Source organism: Equus caballus, chromosome X, assembly GCF_041296265.1.
Source record: "Equus caballus isolate H_3958 breed thoroughbred chromosome X, TB-T2T, whole genome shotgun sequence".
Classification (NCBI taxonomy): domain Eukaryota; kingdom Metazoa; phylum Chordata; class Mammalia; order Perissodactyla; family Equidae; genus Equus; species Equus caballus.
This window is the reverse complement of record NC_091715.1, coordinates 126726021-126753529: the sequence shown is the minus strand read 5'-3', so window position 1 is coordinate 126753529 and position 27509 is coordinate 126726021. Positions and strand designations below refer to the sequence as shown.

The 27509-nt window shown below is 42.0% G+C and overlaps 1 protein-coding gene across 3 annotated transcripts in view; it reads left to right on the top strand.

The window, feature by feature from the left end:
• The window catches only part of HS6ST2 (heparan sulfate 6-O-sulfotransferase 2), a 273272-nt gene that overhangs the window by 174895 nt on the left and 70868 nt on the right, over positions 1 to 27509 (top strand). The window contains exon 3 of one of the 3 annotated variants that reach the window (XM_070258687.1): positions 19011 to 19043. The exons of the other annotated variants lie outside the window; for them this stretch is intronic. Coding sequence (XP_070114788.1) covers positions 19011 to 19043 — 33 coding nt within the window. The remainder of the gene's footprint in view (positions 1 to 19010; positions 19044 to 27509) is intronic. 3 annotated transcript variants of the gene reach the window in all.

Sequence of the window (27509 nt, the reverse complement as noted above, 5' to 3'; positions counted from 1 at the left end):
TTCAGTGTGACAATGACCATTCTGATCACGTACAAGCCTCCCTCCCGGGAAGCTGGAACTCCAAATGACAGCTGTGTATGAGGAGTGGCTCAGTTGACAACTGATTCAAGACATTGACAAGATCTCATTATTTTTTGCTCTTGTGTTTACATCTTTCAAGTGTGTTTGAAAAATCAAGAAAACAATACAATTTGGTTTCCCAAATTGACATGATAATGAAATTGCCTTTTTATTTAGTTAGTTTTTGTTGTTCGCCTCTTTTCTCAGGCCTCTTCTCACACACACCATCTCCCCTGCACCCTGACTCCCCACCAACTTTCTCTCTGGAAAAGATAAACCCCATTGTAGCTGTGCTGATCTCTACTCACGTACTGTATCTTTCCAGGTCTTTCTGTCACTGTCGTTTCCGTTCTCATTCCTAGATGGCACAGCTAATGATGGTATCCAGGCCTATGCAGGTTTGGTTGAAAGGACCAACATGTCTGATTCTCTTCATACGAATTGTGCTTTGGTTTGCAGCCACTTTTGCTCCTGTCCCTATGCTTTTCAGGCATCCTGTTGTCTTTGCTTGTGAAGAGACAGCCTGTAGGACTGTGGTGATTCAAACTAAGTCAGTGTAGTGTGATTCAGTCCTTCGGAGAACACTGAATGCCTACTACTTCCAGGGCATCCAGGTAAAGGCAGAGCTTCACCCTGACCTTGGGAGCCCATGTGGAGAAAGACATGTCTTCAGAGAGGGCAAAGGGCCGTGCAGGTTCAAAAGCAAGAGAGACGTGTCTCTCAGCTAGTTTTCACCACCTCTGACCACCTCACTTTGCCTCCCATTTTTAAATCCTGTTTTCTCTTGGCTTGATTGACAGCGTGCTATTTTCTCTGTTTTTGTTCCTTTGTTGCTAGGTCTTCCTTCTCCATACTTGTTACTGGGATTTCTCAGAGGCTCAGTCCTCTGCTTTTTACCTTCCTTTCTCTCCGAATTCATTTCGAGATCTCACTGACTATCACTGCTATGAGGAAAGCCTCAGTGTCTCCAGCCCAGACCTGTCTCCCACATTCCAGTACAGATGCTTCATGGACATTCCTATAGTCATGTGTTGCTAACCTTCCCGCCAATCTAAAACCAAACTCATCATCATACCCTCCCTTTGTGTTAATGAAGTGCCACTTTTTTCAAGATGGAAACCTAAATATCATCTTGGACTATTCCATCACCATGATCTCTCTGCCATCTGCATATCTAATCAATTGGCATCTTTTCTTGATTGGACTGAGGATCAAAAAAATTTAGAGCTGGCAGTAATCTTAGAGCTTACCTAGTATGGAGTTTTCATTGTCTCAGAGAGTTAGAGGGTCAGTAGTAAGGCTGAGACTAGAACCCAGGTTTAAAAGTCTCTAGGCTTTTTCTTTTTTGACATGATACTACCCTAAAGCATAGGCTCTAGAAACAAATGACTGGGTTAAAATCACCACTCAGCTATGTCATTTGCTAGCTTGGACCTTGGGTAAATAGCTTAATCTCTCTGTGCCTCATCTCTAAAATGGAAATAATAATAATACCTTATCTTAAGGTATTTTTGTTAGAATTAAATGAAAAAAAATCGTAAAGCACTTAACATTGGCTTGAGTCCATCATCTCAGTTCCAGATTCACTGCCGACACTCTTCTAGAAGTTTCCACACTCTAACTGTTAAGTCTTATCTAGTTTTGCTAATATGGAACTTTCGACTCAAAAGTCTTTTCCTGCTCTGACTCTTATTACCCTAACCATGTAAGGAATTCAAATCAAACCAGAGTTTCAACACATGTTGAAAAGCAGAGTTTCTGTAAATGTTAATACGTCAGAATAGAGCAAAGAAAGATAAAAATAGATAAAGAAAGATAAAACAGAGAACCTATTAGTAAGTACTTGTGGGTAACTTCTAGAATTCTTCTTTGTTAGCTTTAAGAGGGAAGTGAAACAGACCCTAATCTAGACTTACGCCTTATCAGAAAGAGTGGGCAGATTGGTTTACTTGCCAGAATGGGGACAAGATCATACTAGGTGTCTTATTTAACAACCTGTTCTTATTTTCATTTAACAAAATATCTTGGTCATGTATTGTCAATGACCACTATTCCCTTTATGAATCCTAGTATGTGTGCAGATTTACTAGTTACCCTAAGAGACTGGAGAATGCATGGGGAGAATAGATTTCTGGAACTAGACGGGTGTCTAAAGGCATGGGAATAATCTTGGAGCCATTGAGAAAGGGGCCGGAACAGCTGACATCTTTCTGAACATGGAGAGGACAGAGGGAGGAAAGCGAGAGGGGGAAGATTGCCTAAGAACCCATGGGTCTAATTCCCCTGCTGATTGCTTAACCTAAAGGACTTCAAACCTTATAAACTGCTTTCGAAGACAAATCAGTGTCATGTAAAATCACCTCTATGGGTAGCCTTTCTATGTCGAGTCACCTTCTACCGTCAGAGGTGAAAGAACTTCACAGATAACCTTATACATATGAGGAAACTGAGGCCCAGGGAGCAGAGGGAATTGTTGAAAGTTCTCCCGATGGTTCAGTCTGTAATGTCGTAATGAGCACTATTTACCTGGCTTTTGTGTGTGGAGAGGGCACAAATCAATCATTTGTATTATCATACACATACCTAAAGAAATTAAGACATTTGTGTACTTAAGACAGAGACTCAAAAGCTTGATTTTTCTCTTTTAAAGAGTGGCTAAACTGGAGTTGCAAGCCTCCTTTGCCTGACCTTTTTAGCTTTGATAAAGGCAACCTTGATTCGTGATGCATGAGCCTGGCTCTTTGAAACCGATAAGAAATGGTTTGTTCATTGAACATGCAAACAAATTACTTTCCAAGGGCTGAAATTTAAACTGACATTAAGCTTTGAGAACATCTATATTTAATTATACATAAAGGCCAGAAAACAATTTGTAACCTTAAAATAGTAAAATTAAAAGAGAAGTCCCACCTATGCAAATAATTTATTTCATTGCGACACTACCCTTTAGTTTTGTCATCATTTGTCTATATTAGCAGTGCTGGCTTAACGGTATTTCCAGGGCGGCCCTGAAATATGAGCTTAGATTGGAAGTAAGCAGTCAGAGCAGCTCCCAGGGCAGGCTGATGCTATAGAACCAGAGAGTATGTTGGCTTCTAAGAAATTTTGCCTCTTGGTAGGAGAAGTAATAATGCAATACAGTCTATAATGATAGATTTCTCTCAGGATGGGACTTAGGGGTCAAACTGTAGTAGAAGAACACAGGCAAGAAAGCACAGAGATGTGGGTCCTAAATCTGACCCAGGGAAGAATCTGACTTTTCTGCTCTGGCCTTCAGGTTCCTCATCTATTAAGTGAGAGGCTTGGATCCAATCAAGTTGGAAGGAAAGGGAGAGAATGTGAAATGAAAAGCATGAATCAAATAAAAATGGCTTGGTTATTTCTAAATGCCCCTTAACTCCCCCCGACCCCGTGCCACCACACACACATGTGTGTGCGCACAAACTAGTTTTTGCCTTCAATTGAGTACAGCCTAGAATTGTGGAAAAAGCACTGGACTAGGGATCAGCATAGCTGGATTCTCATCCCAGCTGTTTTCTGAACTCAGGTGTTCCAGGTAAAGCTCTTTCCCCCTCTGTCTCTCAGTTTCCCCATCTGCTAACTGAGGCAGTTGGGTTCTCATTGGTTCCCCACCAGGTGTGTGCAGGAGCACAATCCGCCCCTCTCTAAAGCAGAATTTCCTCTGGTGCAGGGCCCTGCAGGCTTGTGTGGTAGAGATAGCTTCCCAGGTGATTCTGATGTGTACTTCTAGTTTAGCACTCTGGCTAGCCAGTCTCCGTGGGCCCTCTCAGCTCTGCCATTTTGGAAGATGAGTGAGAATTTTTTTGGTGCTTTCCAGGCACTGTGTGCCCTACTACTGCCACTCCGGTGGTATAGGGGTTAACCCAGCATTCAGCTCACCCCTTCCCAGCAGTCTTTTTCAAAGGATGGGAGGTGTGCCTTGGGCTGAAGGGCAGGAAGCACAAAGGCACACTCTGTGGAGTCACCACATGGCAAGCCTCCAAGACGCTGCTCTTCAATTCCCAGTTGTTGCCCATGTGGGCCTTTCTTCAACTATATAGGGACCTGATTAAATTAATTGATTCCTGGCTTTTCAAAAATCCCCTCTCTGGACCGGGTTGCATGCTGCTTATCAAGACGTGCTGAGGAAGCGGTTGCCAGCTTGAATTCTTTGTACTGAGAAGGCTGGGGCTAGCTTGATTCAGAGGTGTATATGGTGGAGGGAGTGCAGCCTGTTGCCTGCTTTTCCCTCTCTGTTGCTTTAGCAAACACCGAACACTACAGACCAAATGTGCTTGCAAAGCGGAAACAAGAAGACACTGAGGGTCGCTTGACCTGGATTTTACAAAGTGCCTAGCACAGTGCCAGGCACAGAGGGCTCAACAAACGGTAGCTGCTATTATTATTTAGTGCAGCCCAGTGTAAGGGGAGAGAACCTGAACCCTGGACCACAGACAGAAGACCCAGATGTAACCCCAGCTGTCCTTGACTTACAGATCCATAACCCTTGCCTTCCCTAGTGTCCTGGTCTCTAAAATGAGGGGGCTGGACTGATCAGTTTGAAAGTTTGCAAATTTGGACCCTCAGGGTTCTGAAGAGGTATCCTGAGGGCTGCTTCAGGGACGTGGATGGTGAGGAGGAGGCTGAGAGGCAGAACTCAGGCCCTCTAACCCACCTCCCGGAGTCTCAGGGCTTTGCACAACTCCCATTCACATCATATTCTGTCTGTGGTTCTCAGACTTTTCTGTATCAGGGCTCCTTTACAGTCTTAAAACTTACTGAGGACCCAAAACAGCTTTTATTTTTATGGGGTATATCTCTTGATATTTACTATATTTGAATGTAAAATAAATTTTCAAAAATATATTAACTTATTGAAAATATCAATACACCTATTACGTATTAACATAAACAAGGTATTTTTATGAAAAATAACTGATTTCTAAAGGAAAAAAATTATTGGCAATGTTTTATATTTTGTAAATCTGTTTGCTATCTGGCTTTATAGAAGACAGATGGATTCTCTTATCAGCTCCTGCATTCAATCTATTGTAATATGTTATTTTGGTTGAAGTATATGAAGAAAATCCAGCCTCACACAAACATATATTTGGAAAAGGGACGACCTTGGGGACCCCTTGAATGGGTCTTGGGGACCACCAATGTTTTCATGCCACACTTTGAGAACTGCTGCGTGACATGAATGGTGCTCCCTGGAGTTGTACAGTGCCCGTCTTGTGGGGCAATAAATGGAAGCTCTGTTCTCACCCTCTCTCCCTTCACCCCATCCCCTCTTCAAATGGAGCGACTCAGTTTTTATATGTTTTATAGAATAGAGTTATTGGGAGATTTTGTTTGAGAAGAAAGCTCCGCTTCTAAAAGTGTTTGAAATCCACCCACCTAAATCTTAGGTTACTGAAGAGCCAAGGATCTGGGAGGCAATCAGCATCATTGAGGTCCTCTCCAGGGGCTTCCCCTCCCCTAAGAGTGCAAATGCTCAGGCATTGAGGAGGGGGCTTTGGGGTCATGCCTCAGCTCTTTCCGAACAGTGGCATATCATCTTGACAGTGACCGTCTCAGCTCAGGAAAATGGCATCATATGGCTTGAAAGATTTAATGCCACTTTAGAATGGAGCTGACCTGCCCAGGAAGTGATATAGGCTGGAGGAGGAGTGGATTCAATGTTTGTAGAGCTGTGTGATCACTGGGGGAGAGAGACAGGCCATAAGGGCAAGTCTCAGTGATATACTTATATGTCGTCATCCTTAGAGCTACACATTCATCATTATTATTTACTTCCTAGATTTATGTCAGATCTTTATTCCAAGGGACAGGAGCCAGTGCCAAATATCATGAGATCTAAGTGCCCTTACAGACCATTGACGCGTCTTCCAAATTCTCGTCTGATAGAGAAGGCTGTGCTATTCTTTTCCTTGCTGCCAGAGTCATTATTGATTTCATGTCTTTTCTTATATAAAATCATCTCCTGGGTTTTGCTGGACTTGGCTTATAGCTGAGAATACTCTCTTCCCACTTCTCTGCTGGGCAAGATGCTGTGAATTCCCTTGATGTGGGTCAGGGGACAATTCCACAGAGATCTTGCCAACCTACCCACATTCCCCTTTAGGCTGTGAGCATGCGCAGAGGCACTCCCAGAGCTGTGGAGGAGGAGAGGGAGGTCTTCTCTCGTCCTCATTTGCTTTATTTCTCCCACCAGCCTAAGCATTAATTAAGAGGCCCAGCCCATAGTGCCCAACATTGAGGTCAATCATTTGGGCTAATTGGGTGTCTTCAACTTAATGGAACTCTTTTCTGGGAGTAAGAAATAAAACTGAATCTTTGGGAGACATTGGAACCCTTGTAATTTGCTGGTGGGAGTGTAAAATGGTGCAGCTGCTATGGAAAATGGTTTGGCAGTTCCTCAAAAAATTAAACATAGAATCACCATATGACGCAGCGATTCCACTCCTAGGTATATACCTAAGAGAAGTGAAAGCGTATGTCCACACAAAAACTTGTACATGAATGTTTACAGAAGCATTCATCATGACAATGAAAAAGGGGAGTCAACCCAAATACTCATCAACAGATGCAGGAATAAACAAAATGTGATGCACCCATACAATGGAATATTGTTCAGCCGGAAAAAGGATTGAAGTGGTGATGTATGCTACAATATGGATAAACCTCAAAGACTGTATGCTAAGTGAAAGAAACCAGACTAAAAAAAAACATGTATTATAGGATTCCACTCATATGAATTACCCAGAATAAGTAAATCCATAGGGACAAAAAGCAGATTGGTGGTTTCCAGGAGCTGAGGGGAGGAGGGAAGAAGGAGTGACTGTTTAATGGGTGTGTGGTTCCCTTTGGGGTGATGAAAACCTTTTTGGAACTAGATAGAGATGGTGGGTGCACAACTTATGAATGTACTAAATTACACTGAATTGTATACTTTGAAATGGTTAATTTTATGTTATATGAATTTCACCTCAAGAAAAAAAATGCAAAACAAGCAAACAAAATCTGAATCCCTGGCTGCTGCCCTCTCTTGGGCTAGTTTCTCTCATGACTGTTTGTGGAATCAGGAATCCAATCCTTGCCTGTGAACTCCTCCTGGGTAGAAAATAGGCTTCCCATAACTTGTAGATACTTTCAGTACTTATGTCCTGTGGAGCTACTGCATATGATGCATGGTGTTCCACACTGCTGTCCTCACTGTTTGCTCACGGAAGGCCGGGATCATGTCTTGCTCATCCTTGTATTCCAAGTACCTCAGCGCATTCCCGGCACAAAGGAGATGCTCAATAGATGTTTGTTGAGTGAATGATTGGATGTGTTTGTTGCATCTTCTTATTCATCTCCATGTCCCCCCATGGTGCTAATTTAGATCTACCACAGCAGGCTCAGGATAGATCTGTAGACTTATCTTGTGGGTGGGGATGAAATTGTCTAGATGCAATTTTATTTTTTTTAATTTTGGATTTCCATACAATGGAATATTGTTTGGCCATGAAAAGGAATGCAGTACTGATGCATGCTATAACATGAATGAATCTTGGAAACGTTATGCTAAGTCAAAGAAGCCAGACATAAAAGAGAACATATTATTTGATTCCATTTACTCGAAATGTCCAAAATAGGAAAATCCACAGAGATAGAAAGTAGGTCCATGGTGGTCAGGACCTGGGAGGCATAGGGGAATATGGCGGTGACAGTTAAAGGGTACTGGGCTTCTTTTAGAGATAATGAAAGTGTTCTAAAATTGAGTGGTGATGACTGCACATATCTGTGAATATACTGACAACCACTGATTTGTATGCTTTAAATAGGTGAATTATATGGTATATGAATTATATCTCAATAAAGCCACTAAAATTTAGACATATGTCAGAGGAATAAGGAACACATTTGAATCAAAGACAAGTGTGCCCCTGTTTTAGGAGAGATCTCCATCCAGAATCTAAAATAACTGCCCGATGTATTCAAAGAGTTTCTCTAGAGAGATTCCTTTACATTGGGCTTCCCTTACAGCAGCGGCTCATGTGGGTTTCCAGATCATTACCTGCCTGATGAGGGGCTGGGGGCAGAATAGCTTAAAGCCAGAGTGTGGAGGGCAACTGCCAACTGTTGGGCAGTTGGAGATTGAACAGGATGTATGTCAGTGAGAAACCAGCATTTGGTTTACACAAACCCAGCTGCTGGTGATTTCTCCACTGCCTGTAGGATGTTGCCTGCCCGCCTCCCACCCTCATTTTGATTGGGAGGAATGAGCAAGCAGCCTTATGATGTGCCAGTTGTACAATTAGCAATTCCGTGAGTCCAGCTTCACATAGGCAGCTCCAAATTCCTCCTCCTACTCCTGGGGACTGTCCCCACTACATCAGTGCCTGTCAGCTTTCTTGAAGGAAGACACACTGATCTGCTGCTTTGGGGCTACTGCAGTGAGGCTGAGGTGGGACTCCTTGAGGGGAGTTGTGTATGGAGGTGAGCACTACCTAGTGCTGGATGCAAACTTCAGCTGTATCCTCTGCCTTTAGGGACCAAGAAACTGCCACAGCATCATCCCCCTTAGCCAACAGTTTGGATGCCATGGTCAGTGGCTTCTTAGTTCCCAGACAGGCAGCCTCAGAAGCCTGAGGTGGCACCACCAGTTACTGTGTATGTGTGGGGGCGGATTACAAAGCCCTCAGTGGTTTTGAGGGAGTTAATAAGCTATTCTGTTGGCTTCCTGTTTTCCTTGGATCCCAAGGCCAAGGACAGTCCAAAGGTACTCCTGGGAAGCCAAGAACCAGGCACTGGCCAAGGCTTTGTTGGATGTGGGTTTGCAGATGAAGGCTCACTCCATTTTCACTACAATTACAAAACATGAACACATCACAGTTCACTTGTAGCTTGGAGAGACCTCCTTTCTATTTTGGAGATGGCCACAGAGAATTGAGGGGACCAAAACTTAGCTAGGGTGCAAAGCACATAGGACTTGAAGTCAGATCAACCTGCAAGTCCCATGCTCTGAATAGCAGCAGGACCTTCAGCAAGCCGCTTCCTCTTGCTGAGGCTAGTTTCCTTGTCTGTACAAGGAGATAGGAAAGAGCATCTTACAAGGCTGTTGTTCTAATTAGACAACAAAGCTCAGTCCTCATGCTTGGATCCCTGCTGCTGGCTGCCAACTGGCCTCTTTACTCCCATCCCTCCAGCATAGATTGCAGCATTCATTTTCTTGTAGAAAATGCTTGTAAGACTCCTAAACTAGAAGCCATGAGGTCTAAGACATGGTTATGGCCCTCTTTTGAACTGTGTGACCTTGAATAAGTCCCATTCTCTCTCTCAGGGCCTGCAAAATGCAGAGGGTGAGCTTGATGGTCTCTAAAGGTACCTTCCAACTCCGATAGTTTTTTCTGCTATGTCAAGGTCAAATTGTGAACAGCCTGGCTCACCATGCTTGAGGATGGACTCCATCATTTGGCAAACACAGCTCTTTCCCAAGGCAACAGTTCTTGTCTTACCACTGTAATTACATGGGCCTTCTTGGAATGAGGCGTGGACTCTATCTTCCTCCCATCTTTTTCCTTAGTCATCTTGCCTTGGACTTTCAGGATTCTGTTTATATCTAATTTAATTACATTTTTCCTATAGATAAGAAATATAAGTATAATAGCAAGAAGCACCCCTCACTCTCCCTGCTCTAGAGAGAGAGAGACCTGATCTGCCTGCCAACTTCCTTTTCCCTGCAGGCGCCTAGCCCACCCACCACCACCTGATTTATGTTAGGGGAACAGCATAGGCATGGTGAAGATTTACACCAGGTTTTCATCTTCAGTGAGCTACTAGCTCTCTTCCTTGTGTATTCAAGTGCTTGGCACTCATAGCCAGCAAGTTTATCCTGAAATTCAAAATGAAAAATGGTCCCATGAGACGCTTGAAGAGAGGCGCACAAGGAATCGCTTCAGAGCAGCTTGCAGGCTTGTACAGAAACTAGAGTGTGACGCCAGCTCCCAGTGCAGGTGTTATATGCACAGAGAGATTGCATACAGTGACCCCTTCCATATTAGTGCCTTGTGGAGGTGTGGCACACAGCGCAATGGGGAAGGAGTCCGATTCAGAATCAGGGAATATGGAATATTGAATATTCCCATCTCAGCACCTTCTAGCTGTGTGACCTTGAGCAAGTTATTCTGTGGTGCTCACCGGACTTACCTGTAAAATGAGAAAAATGATGCCTGCCTCACAGGTACAGTACAGCTTAGTGGCCAATGAGCTTGGGTGCTGGCATCCCACAACTCTGGATTTGAATTATTAGTTGCATGAGTCACTCTGAGCCTCGGTTTTCTCATCTATACAATGATGTTGTTCAGGATAAATGAGATAATTCCTATAAAGTGCAGGATGCCTGACATACAGTTAGCGCTCATTAAATGTTAGCTAATAGTATGATTGTTATTTTTTAGATATGATTTCTAATAATTCTAGAAAAGATATTCTGTGTACTCTTCCAGATGATTTGGCAAACTTGTCTTGTGTTTTGTATTTTTGGGGCAGAAGCACACAGGGTCTTTTTGGTAGCTGATTTGAAACTTCAGGTAAGACATGAAACTGATGCTAGATCTTCACATTGAAAGATGTCCAAAGCCCACACAAATGTCGAACTGATCATGAATTTTCAAAAAGCAGCACATCCATCAGTAGCAGCAAGGTAAATCCAGTTATGAATATTACGTCTGCCAACCAGAAAGAACTGTTTAGCCAAGGGTCTCAAGCACAGCTCTGGACCTTTTCATTTGTTACATTGACAGAGACTAGCAAGGTATATGTGGGCAAGAAAAGCAGTGGCTTAAAGTCTTTAACACAGATTTTTAACAATGTCTGTTTCACAGATGTTTCATTTACTTGGCCCCAGACCCTTAGAGCTTTGGCAACATCTGGCCAATGAAGGGTATTTTTCATTTTTTTAATCAAAATTGTTGGTTATATTAAATTCAGCAGGTTTTATTGAGCACCTGGTTTGTGCCCTTTTAGATATTATTGGAGATCACAAGGAGGTCACAGTTTTGTTGAGAAAAATGAGACTGACGGGTTTGAAGTGACCAAAGAAAAGTGGAGGAGCTGAGATTCGAACACAGTTCTGTCAACTCTGAAGCCTGTGCTTGCTCCGCTGTAAGCACATTGTCTCTTCCCGGAGCTGCCAGTTCACTCTTTGTTTGGGGCTGGCTTAAAGGAACTTTCAGCCCCAATCTAGTGGCTCCTGAAATGCTTTGACTTCATCAGAGATTGAAGCTTCTTGCTGAAAGAAGTGACATATGTCCAGAATGGACCATTCCATGTGTCTCTACTGTCTGATCCTGTTAGTGACTTGGCCGAATATTTCCTGGCAATGATCTCGGTCCTTATTTTAGTACTTGCCAAATCATTACTTGTTAGGGACTTTTTTATGCTCTGTGTTTTAAACATGTTAAAATGTGAATGAAGCAGCTCTGTCTCGCGTTGGCAGCTTGCCATCCTTTGTCTGTGTCAGCATAAAATATTTGGGATTCAGCAGAATAGAAGCCCCTTGTGAAGCTGAACGTAAAATGTACAGTGGAAATCTTCCCTGCCCATTTGGAACCAGTGCTTCCAGACCCCAAAATCTGAAATACGGAAACGAAATTGGAGAAAATAAACCACACACACACATTTATATTTATATTATAAGTGAAACTTTTCAGAGCCTCATTAACAGAAAGCAAGCCCCGTTATACACAGAAAATTTCTAAGAGATTCTTAATGGTCTCTCCTTCCTTCAAAGCAAAAGTATATATACAATCAAATTAAGGAAATGTATTGCTGAAATCTAACATACAAATACAGATGTTTGCATCTGGAGAATGCTAAATCATACAGAAATCACTGCTAACTTTCAGTTGATGGAGTCAGCCTGCATCCGAGCATCTTATTTTATAATTCAACCAGTGCCCTTGCATCATGAGTGGGAATGCTTCTCGGGAGGGAGGGCAAGCCAAGTTTTCTTTTATGGCCCTCCATTTTTTTTTTTGTTTGGCTTGTTCAGTGGCAAAACCCTCCTTTCACTGCTCTCTGAAAGATAAAATTGTCAAGTAGGTGCTTTAGAGATGCTTTCAGAAAGAATCTATCTTGACGTAGCCAAGGACAAATTACAGCTAAACCCATTTCCCACCAAAACGAGACTCCCTCAGTCTCCAGATGCTTAATTAGATCAGCACTAGAGGGCACTCTTATGATGCCAAAATAGGAAAATTTTACTAAAAACTGGTGGGTGGGGGTGGGAATGAGCTGAGGGGGCGGTTTCAGTCATGACTGCAGACAACGGACAGACAGCTCAGAGAAGTCATCTGCAACTGAGAATTGACTGGCTCACCAAGAGATAAGAAAACATGATTTGAAAAGGGCTGTTTAGCAATCTTCCTCATCAGATCCACTTTGTTTCCAAAATGTGGTTGGTGTTGTGGCGATACAGGGGCCAGGTATTAGGCATTACTTCTCAGAATGAAAAGAATGGAAGAGTCACTGATTGTTACCACGTGACATAGTAATAGCGCATTTAGGCAGAAAACAAAACATGAGAGAGAAGCTTAGGAAAATATGGTTACAATTTAACAGCTACTGGAAAAGGAGAATTTAAAATCCTTGGGGTCTTTTATGGCTTTTCCTCAGTCTTTTGCAGCCATTGAGCTTTGAGTTGTTCTGAAAGGTCATGTGGTTGTATCTGGAGGCGCAGATGCCTGCTGCCCCTAGGGCTCTGGTGGACACAGGGTGCATAGAGTGCTATCAGGGAAGGGGACTGGTAGACTTCGGTCCTGGTCTTGGCTCTGCCATCGATATGCTCTGAGATCTGTAGCAAGTCCCTGCTCCTGCAGGGTCTCAGGGTCATGAAAGGGTTGGACAACACTAATGGTCTCTAAAAGATGACCAAAGACATCTCCCGGCCCTCAGAGTCTGTGTTGATGATTGCTGAAAGAACTTTCAATATCAGTTGTTACTCCTGTCTTGCATGCTGGGTACTGGCCAGAATGTCTCAGGTATGCCCACGTGCAGTTCCCTGAGGAGCCGGCAGGAAGTTGGGAGATCTAATTGGAAGAGTGGGCCACCGAAGACAAACTTGTCTACTCTGCCTTTGGCCCCAGTCTCTTAGAGCAATACAAGAGCGTTTCCCTCTAGGCCTCGGTTTGTAAGAACCCAGGCTGTACTTGATAGGAATGTTCCTGACTGAGTCAAATTCATTATAAAGTCCTAGAATGTCATAATGAACAGGGACCTTTGGGAAAGCACCTAGTCCAACGACCTCCATGTGTAGATAGGGAAACTGAGAGCCATCTTTCCCCATTTGAGAATGGGCTTGCCCAGGGTCAAACAGCAGAGTTGATATGAAGACCTCAGGCTTTTGACTTCTAGTGCAGATCTCTTTCTGTTACCTTAGGCTGCATTTGTCTCTCTCCAGCCACACTGACTCCAGAGAACAAGAAACCAGCAGCTATTATCCTAAGGATTTTGACATAGCTAGAATAGCTCTGTGTTATATATTGTATGTTATATTGTATATGTTGTATTTAGGTAGTATAAGTGGAGAGATGTGGGGACAAATCCCTGTCAAAAATATACGCCCTCTGTAAATGTCATAGGACTGGAGATCAAACCATTAGAGGGTCATTCCTCTGGGTCTAGAAGACTCTATAGTCTTAAAATGCTTTTGCCCAAAGGCAAGGATAGGATTGAAATTCTTGTCAGCTAGCAGGGAAAGTAGGCCAGGAGGACGGGTCTGGAAGCCAGATTTAGTATCTTGGGGGAAGGAGGACACTGGGAAGGGAGCAGTCAAGACAAACTCAGGAGACCCCACAGTTGTTGCAAAGGCTGACCTTCAGGGGATTAAAACACTCATAGAATAAAAGTTGGAAAGGATGTTCTGGATTCTAGCATTCTCAGGCTGACCATGAGGAGCTCCCTCTCTCTGAGCATGCACAATTTCTGGCCGACTTCGCATGGAACAAGTAAGAAAGCAGAGGGGCCGGCCCGGTGGTGCAGTAGTTAAGTGCATACATTCCACTTCTTGGTGGCCCGGGGTTTGCCGGTTTGGATCCCGGGTGCGGACATGGCACTGCTTGGCACGCCATGCTGTGGTAGGTGTCCCACATATAAAGTAGAGGAAGATGGGCACGGATGCTAGCTCAGGGCTAATCTTCCTCAAAAAAAAAAAAAAAAAGCAGAGCGGTCAAACAGTAGACCATAGAAGCTGGGAGACACTCCTCTCCAAATCAATAAATGCGGTTGCTTTCAGCGTGGCTTTACATGTAGGTATCTTTGAGCACTGCCTTTGAAAAGCTGGTTCTGTTCCCAGGGTAGCAAGATGGCTCAGCGACAGGGGCCTGGAAGCCCTGATCCTGGCCTGCCATAGACTTATTATACTTCTGGACAATTCTCTTACTCATCTTCTTCCCTAGTTAAAAATAATCATGCATAAAAGTTACTGAGTTCTGCCCCTGGACCTGGTACTCTGCTACAAGGTTTCCATGCTTGATCTCATCTAATCCTCGCAACCACCTAGTGAGGCACACATTGGCATGTCTACACAGGTTGGTAACAGTTGGTTTCTGTTCTGATTGGGTTGGCCTCTGTTCTAATTGGTCAGTGCCCATGCCATATTGGTTGTTAAATACATTGAATACCATTACTGGTGTGGGTACTATACTTGTCCCCATTTTGTAGATGAGGAAATGAAGGTTGAGAGGTTAAGGTCCACATTGCACAGTTAGTAAATGATAGAGCCTGGACCAGAACCTGGTCTGTGTGACTCCTGTGCTTATTCTATGGCCCCACACCACCTCTCAGGCTTGGATGTGGGCGAAAGGCTGAGGCCAAGCATTTTAACACTTTGCAAGCAAAGAAGACAAGTAGATTTTTTGCCTAGAACCTTAAGAGTCATCCAGGCCTTTGTCTGGCCTCTCTGTTTTCCCCCACCAGTTGTAACAAGAGTCTTTTGCCTGGGACTTCATGGACATGGGACCCCTTCCCAGTTAGGGGACCATATTTAACATGCGGATGATGTTTTTTTACTAGGATGTCCTGTATTTGCCTTCAGAGACCTAACGACAACATGGCCTGAGATAGAAAAGGAGGTGGCAGTAATTAAGCAGCAGTATACTAGGTCAGACTGGGATGAGGGTGGAAGGGCATCCGAAGTGGAGAGGAGGTGGGAAATCAAGGACACAGCAACTCTGAGTGTGGGAGTTGGCAAGAGGGCGAGCAAACCAATCCAGTTTCAGAAACCAAAGAGGCTGAATGGACCATTTGCTTGGCAGCTCTGGAACAGTGGTAGGTAATCGGTTCCCACAGAGTATATTATCTGCCACAGATTTGCAATCAGACTGAAACAGTTTTGGTGTGGTCTTATTTTTAACCATTCTGCAAAATCTGAGCATCTCTGTAGCCTTTATCTGGGAGTGTGTGGCTGCAGAGGTCTCTGCCAACATCCCAGGTTCCTGGCAGATGAAGAAGCTGCCTGAGCAGAAAGAGAAATGGGAGGTCAATTGTTCATCAATTAGATTTTCCTTGTTATTCTCAATGAAGTTTTCTCGTATAACTTTTCAATTCTAAAGAACCAGCCACTCTATATTTCAGATGAACAAAGCTGTTTGCCTGGACTGAGTGATGATTGGCTGCGTTTCAACTTGGCTATTGTTGTTTTGGCCGTGTTCTCATTTCCATAAGCTCAGATTGCTGGGCTCTGGGCTCTCTGAACTACTAACGACATGTTGTACTGAGAAAGTGACTAGAGACTGCTGTACTTTTAACCAGCTTGTTACCAAAATGTAAGGCAAAGTTATTAGAGAATTACAAAATATTGGAACTGGAGGATTTTTAGAAACCACCTTGTGAAAATCCTTCACTTCATAAATTCCCTGATTGAATGGAAAAGAGAATTTGCCCAAGATCAAATGAGTCATCGGTAAAACCAGGATTAGAAATGAAGGATCCTGATTTTCAGGCAAAGGCTCTCGGATTTTTACATCATCCTGTTTTTCCTAGGTCTCAATTTGGATCCTTAATGTCAAAGTGAATAGATAGCTTCACTTTGATCTCTGAAGCCCTAACCACCTACCCTGAGAATATGAATGCCAGGGGGTAGGTGTCATTGTTTGAGGTTTCTGGTTAGCATGAATCCTCATCTGGAGTTTTGGGGCTCCCAAGTCTCTCCCCAGTTCCCATTTTTCCAATGATATCTGTGTGTTCCCTTCATTGTCATCTTTTCCTTTCCTTGCTAATTTGACATTTAGGCAGTAGATGTCATTGAGGGATATTTAGGCACATCTTCTCAAACCTGGGCCCAGAGGAAGGTTATGCTTATGTTTCTTCTCCAGCCAGTGTCTGGGTCATGGGTGTGATAACCACAGCTCCTTTTGTCCACCAACTGCTGTTGCTTTCCCAAGATGTAGCTTGCTGAGCGGTGATGAGTCCAATCTCAGAGTGTCTCCTGGGCTAGCTGTTACAGAACACTACAGCATCCAGTGAGAAAAACTGCCAGGATGTGGTACTGCAGTCTATGAGGCTGCCATTTAGAGCCTTCTTGTGTTTATAGCATTTCAAGGTGCACGCACACGGAGTGCTATGGATAGCGAATGGCCCAGCTGGAAAGAAACTGGACTTACGGCCTTTTGGGGGGCTTTCCACAAGGAGAAATCATGGATAGAAATAATGTCCCCGTCCAATCAGAAAGAGAATTCTTCCTAATACAAATGTTGAATCTGATGCCATTGGATATGTTCTCCATACATAAATAAAATGAGGAGAAACTTTTTCCTAGAGTTAATAACGTACAATATATTTTTGTGGAACTGTTTTCCAAGCAGATGGCCTAAAGAAATCTTCCACAAGAGTGTAAACTTTGTGAAGGCGGGGATTTGTGTCTCTTTTATTCATTGCTGTACCCTCAGTACTTATAACAATGCCTGTCGTATAAATAATAAATTTTTTTGTGGGGTGATTTTTTTATTGAATATTTTTGACATATAACATTTTGTAAATTTAAGGTGTACAACGTGTTAATTTGATACATTTATATATTGTAATATGATTGCCGTTGTAGCAATATTTAGGACCTCGATCGTATTACGTAATTATCCTTTCTTTTTCTAAAAAGATCTTTTTATAAAATTCCGTTTAAGAACCTTCCCGGAGAGAGAGAGAGTGTGTGTGTGTATGTGTGTGTGCATGTGTATGTATAAAATGGGTTCATAAAGTTAATTCATTGTTTCTAATGAATATGCCTCTCCCTTTTTTTTTTTTTTTTTTTTGCCTTTTCCCCCATGGCCTTTGATTCACTTCCAATGATGCCCACCCTTTTGATTGATGCACCTGTAACATCTTCCCGGATAACCATTGAATACTTCACCTCTGGCAACCTGGACTCCCAGGTAAGGCAGTGAGCTTCCAAAACTCTCTTCAGTGTAACCACTGGGCAAACTTTAATAGGCAGTTGAGAAATCCACATCGAAATTTTAAAAGATAATCTCAAGAGGCAATGGTTCCCTTGATTAAAGTGAAATTTGGTCCGATCCCCATATAAATCAATTATGTACATACTTATATTATTTCAGGATTTCTGTTAGTGCAGCAAAATTAAAATTACAGTTTTGGAAAGTGCTGTATATTTCACTTGAGAATTTTCTAGTACTAAGAATCAACATTTAGCTTTATGTTTTTTTCTTGTTGTTGTATTTTTCACCAAAAGTTGTGTTATGTCTTGTTCATGAGGCTCAGTGCAGTGGAAGGGGGACTAGCTTCTCTTCACTGTGTAGGGAAATGAAGTCATGGGGTAGGTCAGAAAACTCTAGATTGCTTCTTCCTTGTGGCTGGAATGGAAGAGGAGCACATCGGGCCCTGGATGGTAAGTCAGCTAATGAGAATGTCTTGTCTAACAGATCTGACATCAGCGCTCACCAAGTACATCACTTTTTTTTCTCATAACGTTTGCTTCTCCAGCCGTCTTAACTCACAGAACAGGGGAAGCAGGGCTTAGCCACACCAGGAACTGATTATTAGAGTCTTATATTGCTTCTCAGATGATGATTCAAGGGCACTGCTGCTAGTCATGCTATTTAAAGTCTCTCTTAACTCACTTCTAAAGCCTCCAGACATATTTGATGTAAAGAAACACTTCTCCAAGAAAATGTACAACCCATATAGCTCGCTTTGGGCACAAAAATATTATCACATTATACTATCCCTTGCTTAATATAAAACAAAAATCTAACTGAGCCCATTTGAACCCTCAAATTAGCAATTGACTCATGCCCAACTTCACAGTCCCTGCTAATTTTAGAAATTCATGTTGTTAGGATTAGTGTTTTGTGATTCTTAAGATACGTATTATAAAAACAGCTGAGCATTTTTTTTGAATGGAGAGACATTGTTTACTTTGATGGATGGCTTGCATTTGGGTGGAAGGGACTAGAGTGATGATTTATGTATCCCTTTCTGTGTGCTGTGAATTTTCATCTTTTTGAAGAGCATCAGCAAAGTCTAATCATTCTTTTTTTCTTTTCTTTTCCTTTTGTTGTTTGTGTTTCATACATTCCTGATATTATGAAAAATCCCTATCAATTCCTCCTAGGTCCTTTCAATCAGGCATTTCCATTTTAGTGATGCCGTAGCATGGTTTGGTTTGGTTTTTGGTTTATTGACTTTTGTTTTTTTGCTTATATTGTCATTGCTTTTGTGAAAAGGAATGGAATTAGCAGGTCTAGGGGGTAGATCTATCATTCTCAGCCTGTAGCCCTCCAGAAGTCTGGCTATCAGTGCTGCCCTGCCGCTTGCAGCCCTCTGATTCCTTGCAGCTTGGGGAGCTGGAAAAATATGCGATCAAAGCACAACGGAAAACTTGTATTATTTTAACTCCTCTCTTACCAAGCTCTTGCTAGCACCTGGTTTTACTGTTCCTTTAACAGGTGGAGGATTTTTCAGATTCTAGATGCATCAAGGTAAGTGACAATGTATTTTTAGCTTAACTAAACCCAAGTAAGCTAGATAAATAGACTCTGCAGCTGCCTATCAGTTTAATTTCAATACAATAAATAGAGTTTGGCTTGGACAAATTCTTTCCAGCTCTCTTTTAGTTTAAAACACCTGGAACTACCCAGGCATGTAGCCTCGGGTCTGAAAGCTGACCTAGTTCAGAAGCAGGATGAATATTTGGGGCCAGCACCCCAAACAGTTGGGCAGTTGGTCATTAGCTCCTTTTTCTTTTTGCTGAAATAGGATGACACAGTGGACTGTTTTGTTAAGAAGAAGACCCCACCATCAACAGTGTTCTTCACAATGCTTCAGGCACGCTGGCCTGTTGCTTGGCTGGATGATGGTTTAGGGAACAACTAGGTTAGCATTGCATTGAAGGAAAATCAATTATTTGAACATATCAGGGCTTTTAAAATACGGAAATATGTAGACTTGCAGGGTAGAGTAATCCCATAGGCCAGGGGCCTTATGACATGAACAATGCAGCAGAGTAGATCTAATCAAACAAAGAAAAGTTCCTAACTGTGGGAGTGAGGGAGGTATTGAGAATGCTGCAGGATAGTGCCTTTGCAGGCGACAACTGTCACCATGAGCTGTACCATCGTGTTGCCACCAGTGCTGAAGAGGCTGGGAGAATCATAAGCCATTTTGTAAATGTGTGCCCTAATTGCTTGGCACATTGTTTTCTAAGATCACGATGCTCACCAGTACTGTATTTGGCCTGTTGTAGGCTTATTGGCTCCAGAAATGTTTACCAGTGTCTCTACTTTGTTTTCCTACTTACCTACATCCCATCCTATGCTCCCTGGCCAAATAGGTTAGTGAGATCAAAAGCTGTAGCCATGGGATTCCTCCACTAGGGAGGACCCTCATTAAATAGACTAGATGGGTCATTTCTTAGATGCCCAGTTTAGCTTTCAGTGGCTGGGCTTCCGTATTCCTACTAGGGCCTCTGTGGATTTGTTTGACAGCTGAGAATAGTAAGTTCAGTGTTTAATTTCATAGTCAGATTATATAATTCGTTGAGATAAATGGTATAGACACACGTAGACACCCAATCACACAATTTTAGCATGGGAGGGCGTTTAAAGATCATAGATTGGGTGTGTCATGGTGGCAAGAGTACTAGGTTCTGCTACTAACTAGTGGGGTGACTTTGCTCTAGTCCCATCTCTGCTGTGAGATTTGATTTTCTCATCTGTAAGATAAAATGGAGTAGATGATCATTAAGATAATGATCAATAACATAGGGACTATTAGCCCTATAATTGCTTTCATGGGGTAAATGTTGAGAATTTTGTTTTATTTTTGCTTGAAAATTTGCTACATGATAGAACCATCTCTCTATCACAGTTTTGCTGTATAACAAAGCAAATCTTGACATTCTCTATATTTTTATTACGGTGCTGAACAGTTTGACCAGAAGTTATTATCAGAACAATTTATACCTGGTCTTGGTTTGTAAGAAAGGAAGAGAGGAGTACAGATGGTGATGGAAAAGAAACGGCTTTGGTAAATGTTAGTGGAGCCATTTTTAATTCTGGTGGACTGAACGATGTATGAAAACTATTTGCAAGGCCAGCATATTTTTCAACTACTAGTAAAATAATAAAGCAACAATTCATTTGGTAATCCCCATTGTACATGCAGTTTTATAAATATACAAGGTTATGATTATCTCTGCCTCATAATTAACAATTTGCATAAATGCTTGCTAGTATTTAGCTGTCTGAATGGATATTGTAATCCAGTGAAAGAAGGGAACAATCAGTGGAACCATCCCAAATGCCTTGTATTATTGCTACACACATGCACAATTAACAGCAATGCTAATTGTTTCAGACCAGAACCTCATTTGTTTTTCTATAGACAGCAAAAACATTAATTGCTAGAGTGTTTGTCACTCTCTCTCTCTTTTTCCTATAGCCAGCTGTATCATAAGGTCTTCAGTCGGCTGTAAGCAAATTATTTGGCTGGATTTTTAGTGTATCATTTTGTGATGGAATTTCCAGACTTCTGTTTAAGTTAGCAGTCAAGGCCTCCAACAACCCAAGACTATTTTTATAATATTTTAACAGTAGTCCTCTATAAATTTAAGAAATAAAAGGATGCTTACATCCAAACCAGTTCTGCTGCTGCATTTACATTCTGCTTCCTATTCTATATCTTTAAAATTATTGGCATTGGACCTGCATATGAGAATCATAGAAGGTCAAGGCTGGAGGAGCCTTTAAAATCATTCTATCAAACTCCCTCTCTTTTCAGATGAGTTTGATTGTCAGTAATTTGAATATCGGTAACAACCACCAAATCAATGACGCCACATTTTTTTTTTTACTTTCAAACTATTGGGAGCTATTGTAGTAAATACATTTGAATTATAACTGGTTGTTTTGGAATCATATAGCTTCAACTTATTTTCCAAAAAGCTGAATCAGATTTCTTTAAATATGCCTTCATAAGGTTTACCTAAATATAGCCATAATGTTGATGGTATATGTGTGAAAGGAGATGCCATTGGCAATAGAAGACACTCAACCAATATCAGCTCTCTTCCCCTCATGCATAGATTACCTAGCTAACATCAGTATAATAGACATGTTTCTTCAGTGACTGAGAATATGGGCCTTTAAAGTCAAACCATCCTTGGGTCCTATCCTGGTGCTGCCACTCTCTAGCAGTGTGACCTTGAGTAATTTATTTAACCTTTCTGGGCTTTCAGACTTTTTCACATGTAAAATGTAGCCACCTTGTATAGTTGTTGTGAGGATTAAGTTGAGATCAGGCATATCAAGTGCTTAGCACTATCCATGGCACATAGCAAGTGTCAATAAAAGTTAGTGGTTATTACGGTCATTGTCTGGCTCACTCGGTACCAGTCTCATTCACTACTAATATTTAATCTATGGTGGCTTGGAGTATGTGAATATACACCTGTACACATCTGCATATGGGCACACAGAGTCCACAAGAATGGCATCAGGAAGACTCCCTTCCTGAAGGTTATCCGTGACCACCCTGTTTCAAAATCCCATGACTTCTTCCCTGGCCTCAGCCCTCTTGAACTCTCTGGAGGTTCTGGAACTTTTGCACATCTTCCCTTGCTTGAAACCATTCATAATTTATCTTGGTTCATCTCCTGTCTTCTCAACACTTTTTAAGTTTCCTTTGTTCGGATTGCTTTTACGTACATGTACTCGCACACACGCACAGACACAACCTCCCCCTCCCTCTCGCCCCTTTAGATGGAGCAATTCCCAAGGTCCTGTCATTGATCTGCTTCCCTTCTCTGCTATATTCTCATTCTGGGTAATTTCATCTCCTTGCATAGCTTCACCTTTCACCTCTACACTAATGATTACCAGATTGACCTCTCCAATCCTTAACTCATTCCGGAGCTCCAGGCTAACTCCAATTTCCAATTGCCTGCTGAGCATCTCCAGGGCAGGATATCCTAGGAGGCTGAAGTGTAGTCTGGTTTTTGTCATCCTGTCTCAGGAATGCAGATGGGGGAATCTAGCTTCAAGAAGTATTAAGAGTTGAAAACAGGGGAGAGGTGCTGAGCATTAGCCGGTGCAGAAATAAAAGTAGTCTAAGTTAGGAAAGTTGTTCAAAGGGAGCTTTCCAGGGAAAGCATGACAAGTAAACTGAATTTCTGTTATTATGAACTGGAGATATAAATTGGCAATTGAAACCTTAAAATTTGTATTTTTCTAGGGAGGCAGGAACAGCTTTCCTAATGAAAATTGAGTTCAATTTTTAGGTGCTGGAAGGTTGATGTGTTTGAGGGAAATGTTAATTAAAATTATCTTTCTTGGGGCAAATTGTATGGTTATCTTGTTTAAGTGTTTTGTTATACAAACACACATGCCAAGAGGAAGGATAATGTGTTCAACCTGAAGGACGAGCGTGTGGGCATTTTGAGAGCACGTGAGTGCATAGACACATACACACATGCTGGGCCAGACATACCTGAGATTTTGAATGTGTGAAAATAATTGTATCAGAGTATAGGTAAATTGTTTTCTTTCATGCATTCTGCGAATTTTCACTGAAAACCCACTAGGTGCCATGCTGTCTGTGGAGCAACAGGCTGTGAATATGGAACATATTGAGTCTTTGTCCTCAAGTGTCTAACACATTTTTCTTTAGTTATGTGCAAGTACATTGAGAATTTAATTTGGTCTAGAAATATCTGCAGCATGTGACAAATTGTTTGATGACTCTAACCTTGCTGACAATCTTAATGACCAAAGAGGAACTTAAGGGAAATAAGACAGTGCTAAAATGGGGGGAAAATGTGCATTAATTCGAATTAGAAATTGATTGCTTCCTTTAGGTTTAGTAAATATTGAATTACTTCAGGATTTTACATTTCAAGCTGGCTTTCAGTGTTCAGTCCAGAGTCAGAATGATTATGTTTAACCCTAAAACTTAATTAGAGCAAAGGGATAGACAAATCTTGGTTAATGTGTATAGTATTGTTAGGGGAATTTTTTGTAAATGAGTTGTTCTTACAGAAACTACAGATCTGGCTTTAGCACAGGGAACAATATTTCTTTTGAAGAAAGGTAACCTCATTCCCCCCTTCCCGAAATAGGTACAGTTCCTTCCAGTTGAGTTACTGCCCAATGGAGTGTGAGAGGCCATCATACCCTCCGAATTGTAATGGCTAGAAAGTCAGGTGACTTCTTGGCCTTCATGGGTCCATCCCAGCCTCCTCTTTAGAAATTTAACATGGTCCTTTGTTTGCAAGTCTTAAATCTAAGTGTTCTTGGCCCTAGCTGTCAATTCAAAGTCCCTTTCAAGGTCACTCTCGGGTCCCAAATATCCCTCATTGCATTTGTAATCCTGAAAACATACCTTGATGCTCTTGGATATGTAGATGGCACCCCCTTCCACTATGCCACACCCCCTTCAGGTCCCTCCTGGCACAAAAGCTCTCATAATAATGGGACACATATTGACCAGTGTTCCTATTTCCTTTGCCCTAAATGAGTTAGATACTTAGATGTACTTCTCTTATTCTGACCGGAAGTAACAATCATAAAAACATTCTTAAATTTATAGTATTGGATGCTTTTATTTGCATAGTTTGCATCAACCATAGCCTAAATTCTTTTACCTTTCTCAAATTTATTCACTCAATATGTGTCTACTAGGCACTTACTATGTTCCAGGCACTGGGGATGATAAGAAAGACACGGTCCCTTTTCTTGTATTTCTTAAGGGGTGTGTGTGTGAGCACATGTTGGAGAGAAACAGAAAATAAGTATACAAGTAAATGAAAAAGCTAATTTCAGAGAGTGATAAATGCCATGAACAAAATAAAACAAAATGGACAGAAAATGGTTGGATGGCTGGGGCGTGGTCAAGGTGAATTATGCTCTTTGCTTTCATTGCTTTTGTACAGATGTCACTAACGCTTTGTCTGGCCCCTTTGGCTTCCTCTATTTCATACTTCCCTGGATTCGGATTCTAATTTTGCTGCTTCTGGCCACTCTATCATTAGGACCACCTCCGCTTAGCTAGTCCTAAAGTGTAACCCAACATACGCTCCTTCTATTCCATACTTTTCTTGTCTTTCTCAGCATTAGAATTTGGCAGTTCACCCCTTCCCTGTCATAGAATGTAAATGGGCCAACTAATCCCCTAGGGATATTTCACTTGATTACTCAAAGCATTTTTGTTACTCAAGGCAAACTATCTGTTGAAAGAAAAATGCAAGCATTGAAGGTTAGTAATTGTAGTGGCGTTTGGCTTTGCCTACTTCTGTCGTAGGAAGAGCCCTGGATTGGGAGGCGGAAGACCTGGGTCTCACCGCTACAAATGAGCCATGTGACCTTAGACATAGAGCTTCCTCTCTCTGAGCTTGTTTCTTCATCTATAAAACCAGTGTTCAAAGTAGATGATCCCTAAGGTTCTTTCTAGCTCTGAAGTGGTACAATTAGTTGTTTTCAGAGACGTGGGCCAAGACTTCTTTCCAACATTCTGTTTAATTTTGTAAAGTGGATATGTAGGAACATTTTCCAGTGTATCAGAACTGCTTAGATTAAGCATAAGTTTTCCGGCAAAAGCCAGCTTTACAATTCTTATAAATGTCACAAGAAGTTAAAACATTGCTTCTTGTTTTAACCTCTGCCAGCTAGGGCAGCAATTCAACACCACAGATGTAATTATCAGCTTCTTATATGTGAGCATCTGAAAGTTCACTGTCTTTTTAGCTTGCCCACAAGAAATCTTTGAAAAATAACCAAATACCACTAAAACGAAGGAAGGCATTCTAAGCTGGCTTCAAAATGACATGGCACAGGTGTTGCCCGCTAATGAGTTAGGTGCCAAGAAAGTCACGTTAACTCTTAGAAGGCCACTCAGGCTTCTTCCAGCCGTCACTGTGCTGTCTTCCTCAGCACCTAGCCGAGGCCCAGTTAGAAATTGACGGAGGAGTTAGAAAGCTTGTCTTCCCTAACATCTTTACACCTTCTTACATCTGCTGTACTAGGCTTTGTGGGAGGAGATGGGGAAGCAGAAAGGGTGGGTTTGGAGAAGATGGAATGGAAAGAAATTTGCCAATATTCAAAGTACGCTTGGGACTGCCTTCCATGTTGTCACTATTCCACTTATTCAGATCATCGGCCATGTTCTAAACACAAGAATCAGCTCCATGACCAGATTTTAGGAAGGCAGTCTTTTAAAAATCCAAAGAAAAGCTGGGCATAATTCTGTGGCAAGGGAGTATGAGGGAGAAGAGGATCCCAGAGAGGTTGGAAACTCCAAGAAGTGCATCTCTGATTTATAGTCACAGGATCTTGACACAGAAGAAGAGTGGGGCTTATGGAAACAGGTGAGGAAGACAGCACAGGGAGTTCCTGTATGGCTCCAATTTACAAGGCCTTAATGTTGTGCGGGTGAGGAGACAGATACTCACCAAGACAATGACTTACCTAAGTACACATGGCTGGCTAGTGGCAAACTTGGGACAAGAACTGAGGTCAACTGCGTCCTGTTCAGTACCTTGATTTGTAATTACCTATGCTAGCTAGTATATTTTGCTTGCTTGTTTAGGTGGGCAACAGGTAGAGTGCATTTTGTTTTGGAGGTTTTGAGGCCAGCTGATAGTACGAGGTCACATGGAGAAGAGGTCACATGGACTGGCTGGGTTGGAAAAAGAGCCTAAAACTCAAAATTCGGTTGAAAGGAAGAAAGGGAGGATTGTGGCTGTAGACTGGGGATCCACAGTTAAATGTATGCATCATCTCTTTAATGTTCCTTCTTAATTACAGCTGTAGCCCTTTCTCCATCAAAAGATTTAAATATCTTTTATTTTATGTTCTCAGTACTTTGAATCCTTTTCCAGGTATATTTGTTGCTTCTGCCTTATCTTTCTATTTCACTATTCTAGATGGTTTTTTGTCTGCAATATTTTTCATTATTTTAGTCTCACCATCTTGTCCAGGGTATCTGTAGTACAACTGTATATCACAGGCCATCTTATGTGCACGTTAAAATGGAGAATACTGTTTCACAAGTTCGAAATTACTAGATTATTTCTGTTCCCCTTCCAGTTGAAATATTTCCTACTTGGCAAATGGCCCTTTTTTGAAATACTAAAATCGCACCTAGGGAAAAAATGACTGTCACTGTGGCACCGTGGGGCGTCCCTTCACTTTCATTGGCTTACAGTCCAATTTGCTCCATTGATTTTCCAGACGGCTCCGCACTGCCTCATCAGCCAGACACTGGAATTGGAAGGGGGGCTTCATCAAGGCCTTATGTGGCTTAAAAACTTTTCAACTTTCATAATTTTTGCCGTGGGTATGCTGGAAACCATGTGTAGATGGCATTTGGCAGCACGGTGGTCTTTCTTCTCAAGGCTTCTACAGTTTCTGACTTGATTTCTGCTCGCCACAGGGCCCAGTTTACCTTCTCTTCTCTGAGAGCTCTTGTTCATTCGTCAGGAGCCCTAAGAGAAGGCTGCTCATGTACAGCCGTGGAATGTCAGAGTCATCCTAAACTGGCATAAATGGGCCTTTAAATGGCCTATCCTGATTGTTTCTGTATTAAAATGTAAATGTATGAGACTTTATGAGGAGCCTATGCATAGTCTTTCTCCCACTTTTTTCATATGAATTGATTTGACAATGTCATAGAGGATGTGAGGCAAAATACAGACTTTCTTAAGCCCATTATAGCTTGTTTGCTTGAAAAGGAATAAAAGCTACAGGAAAGAAATGAACATTATGTGATGCTTTGGGCAGGAGCCATTTTCTGACTCACAAACAGCTTTTAAACGATAACCTACGTTCTGAACCTATGCAGGGGAAAGTGGTCACTGTGACATTCTTTCGGTCAAATAACCTCTCTTAGCTAATTAATGAGAGTTAATTTCTGGTTACATAGGAAGCACAGAGGGGAATTCATAAGGGGTGAAA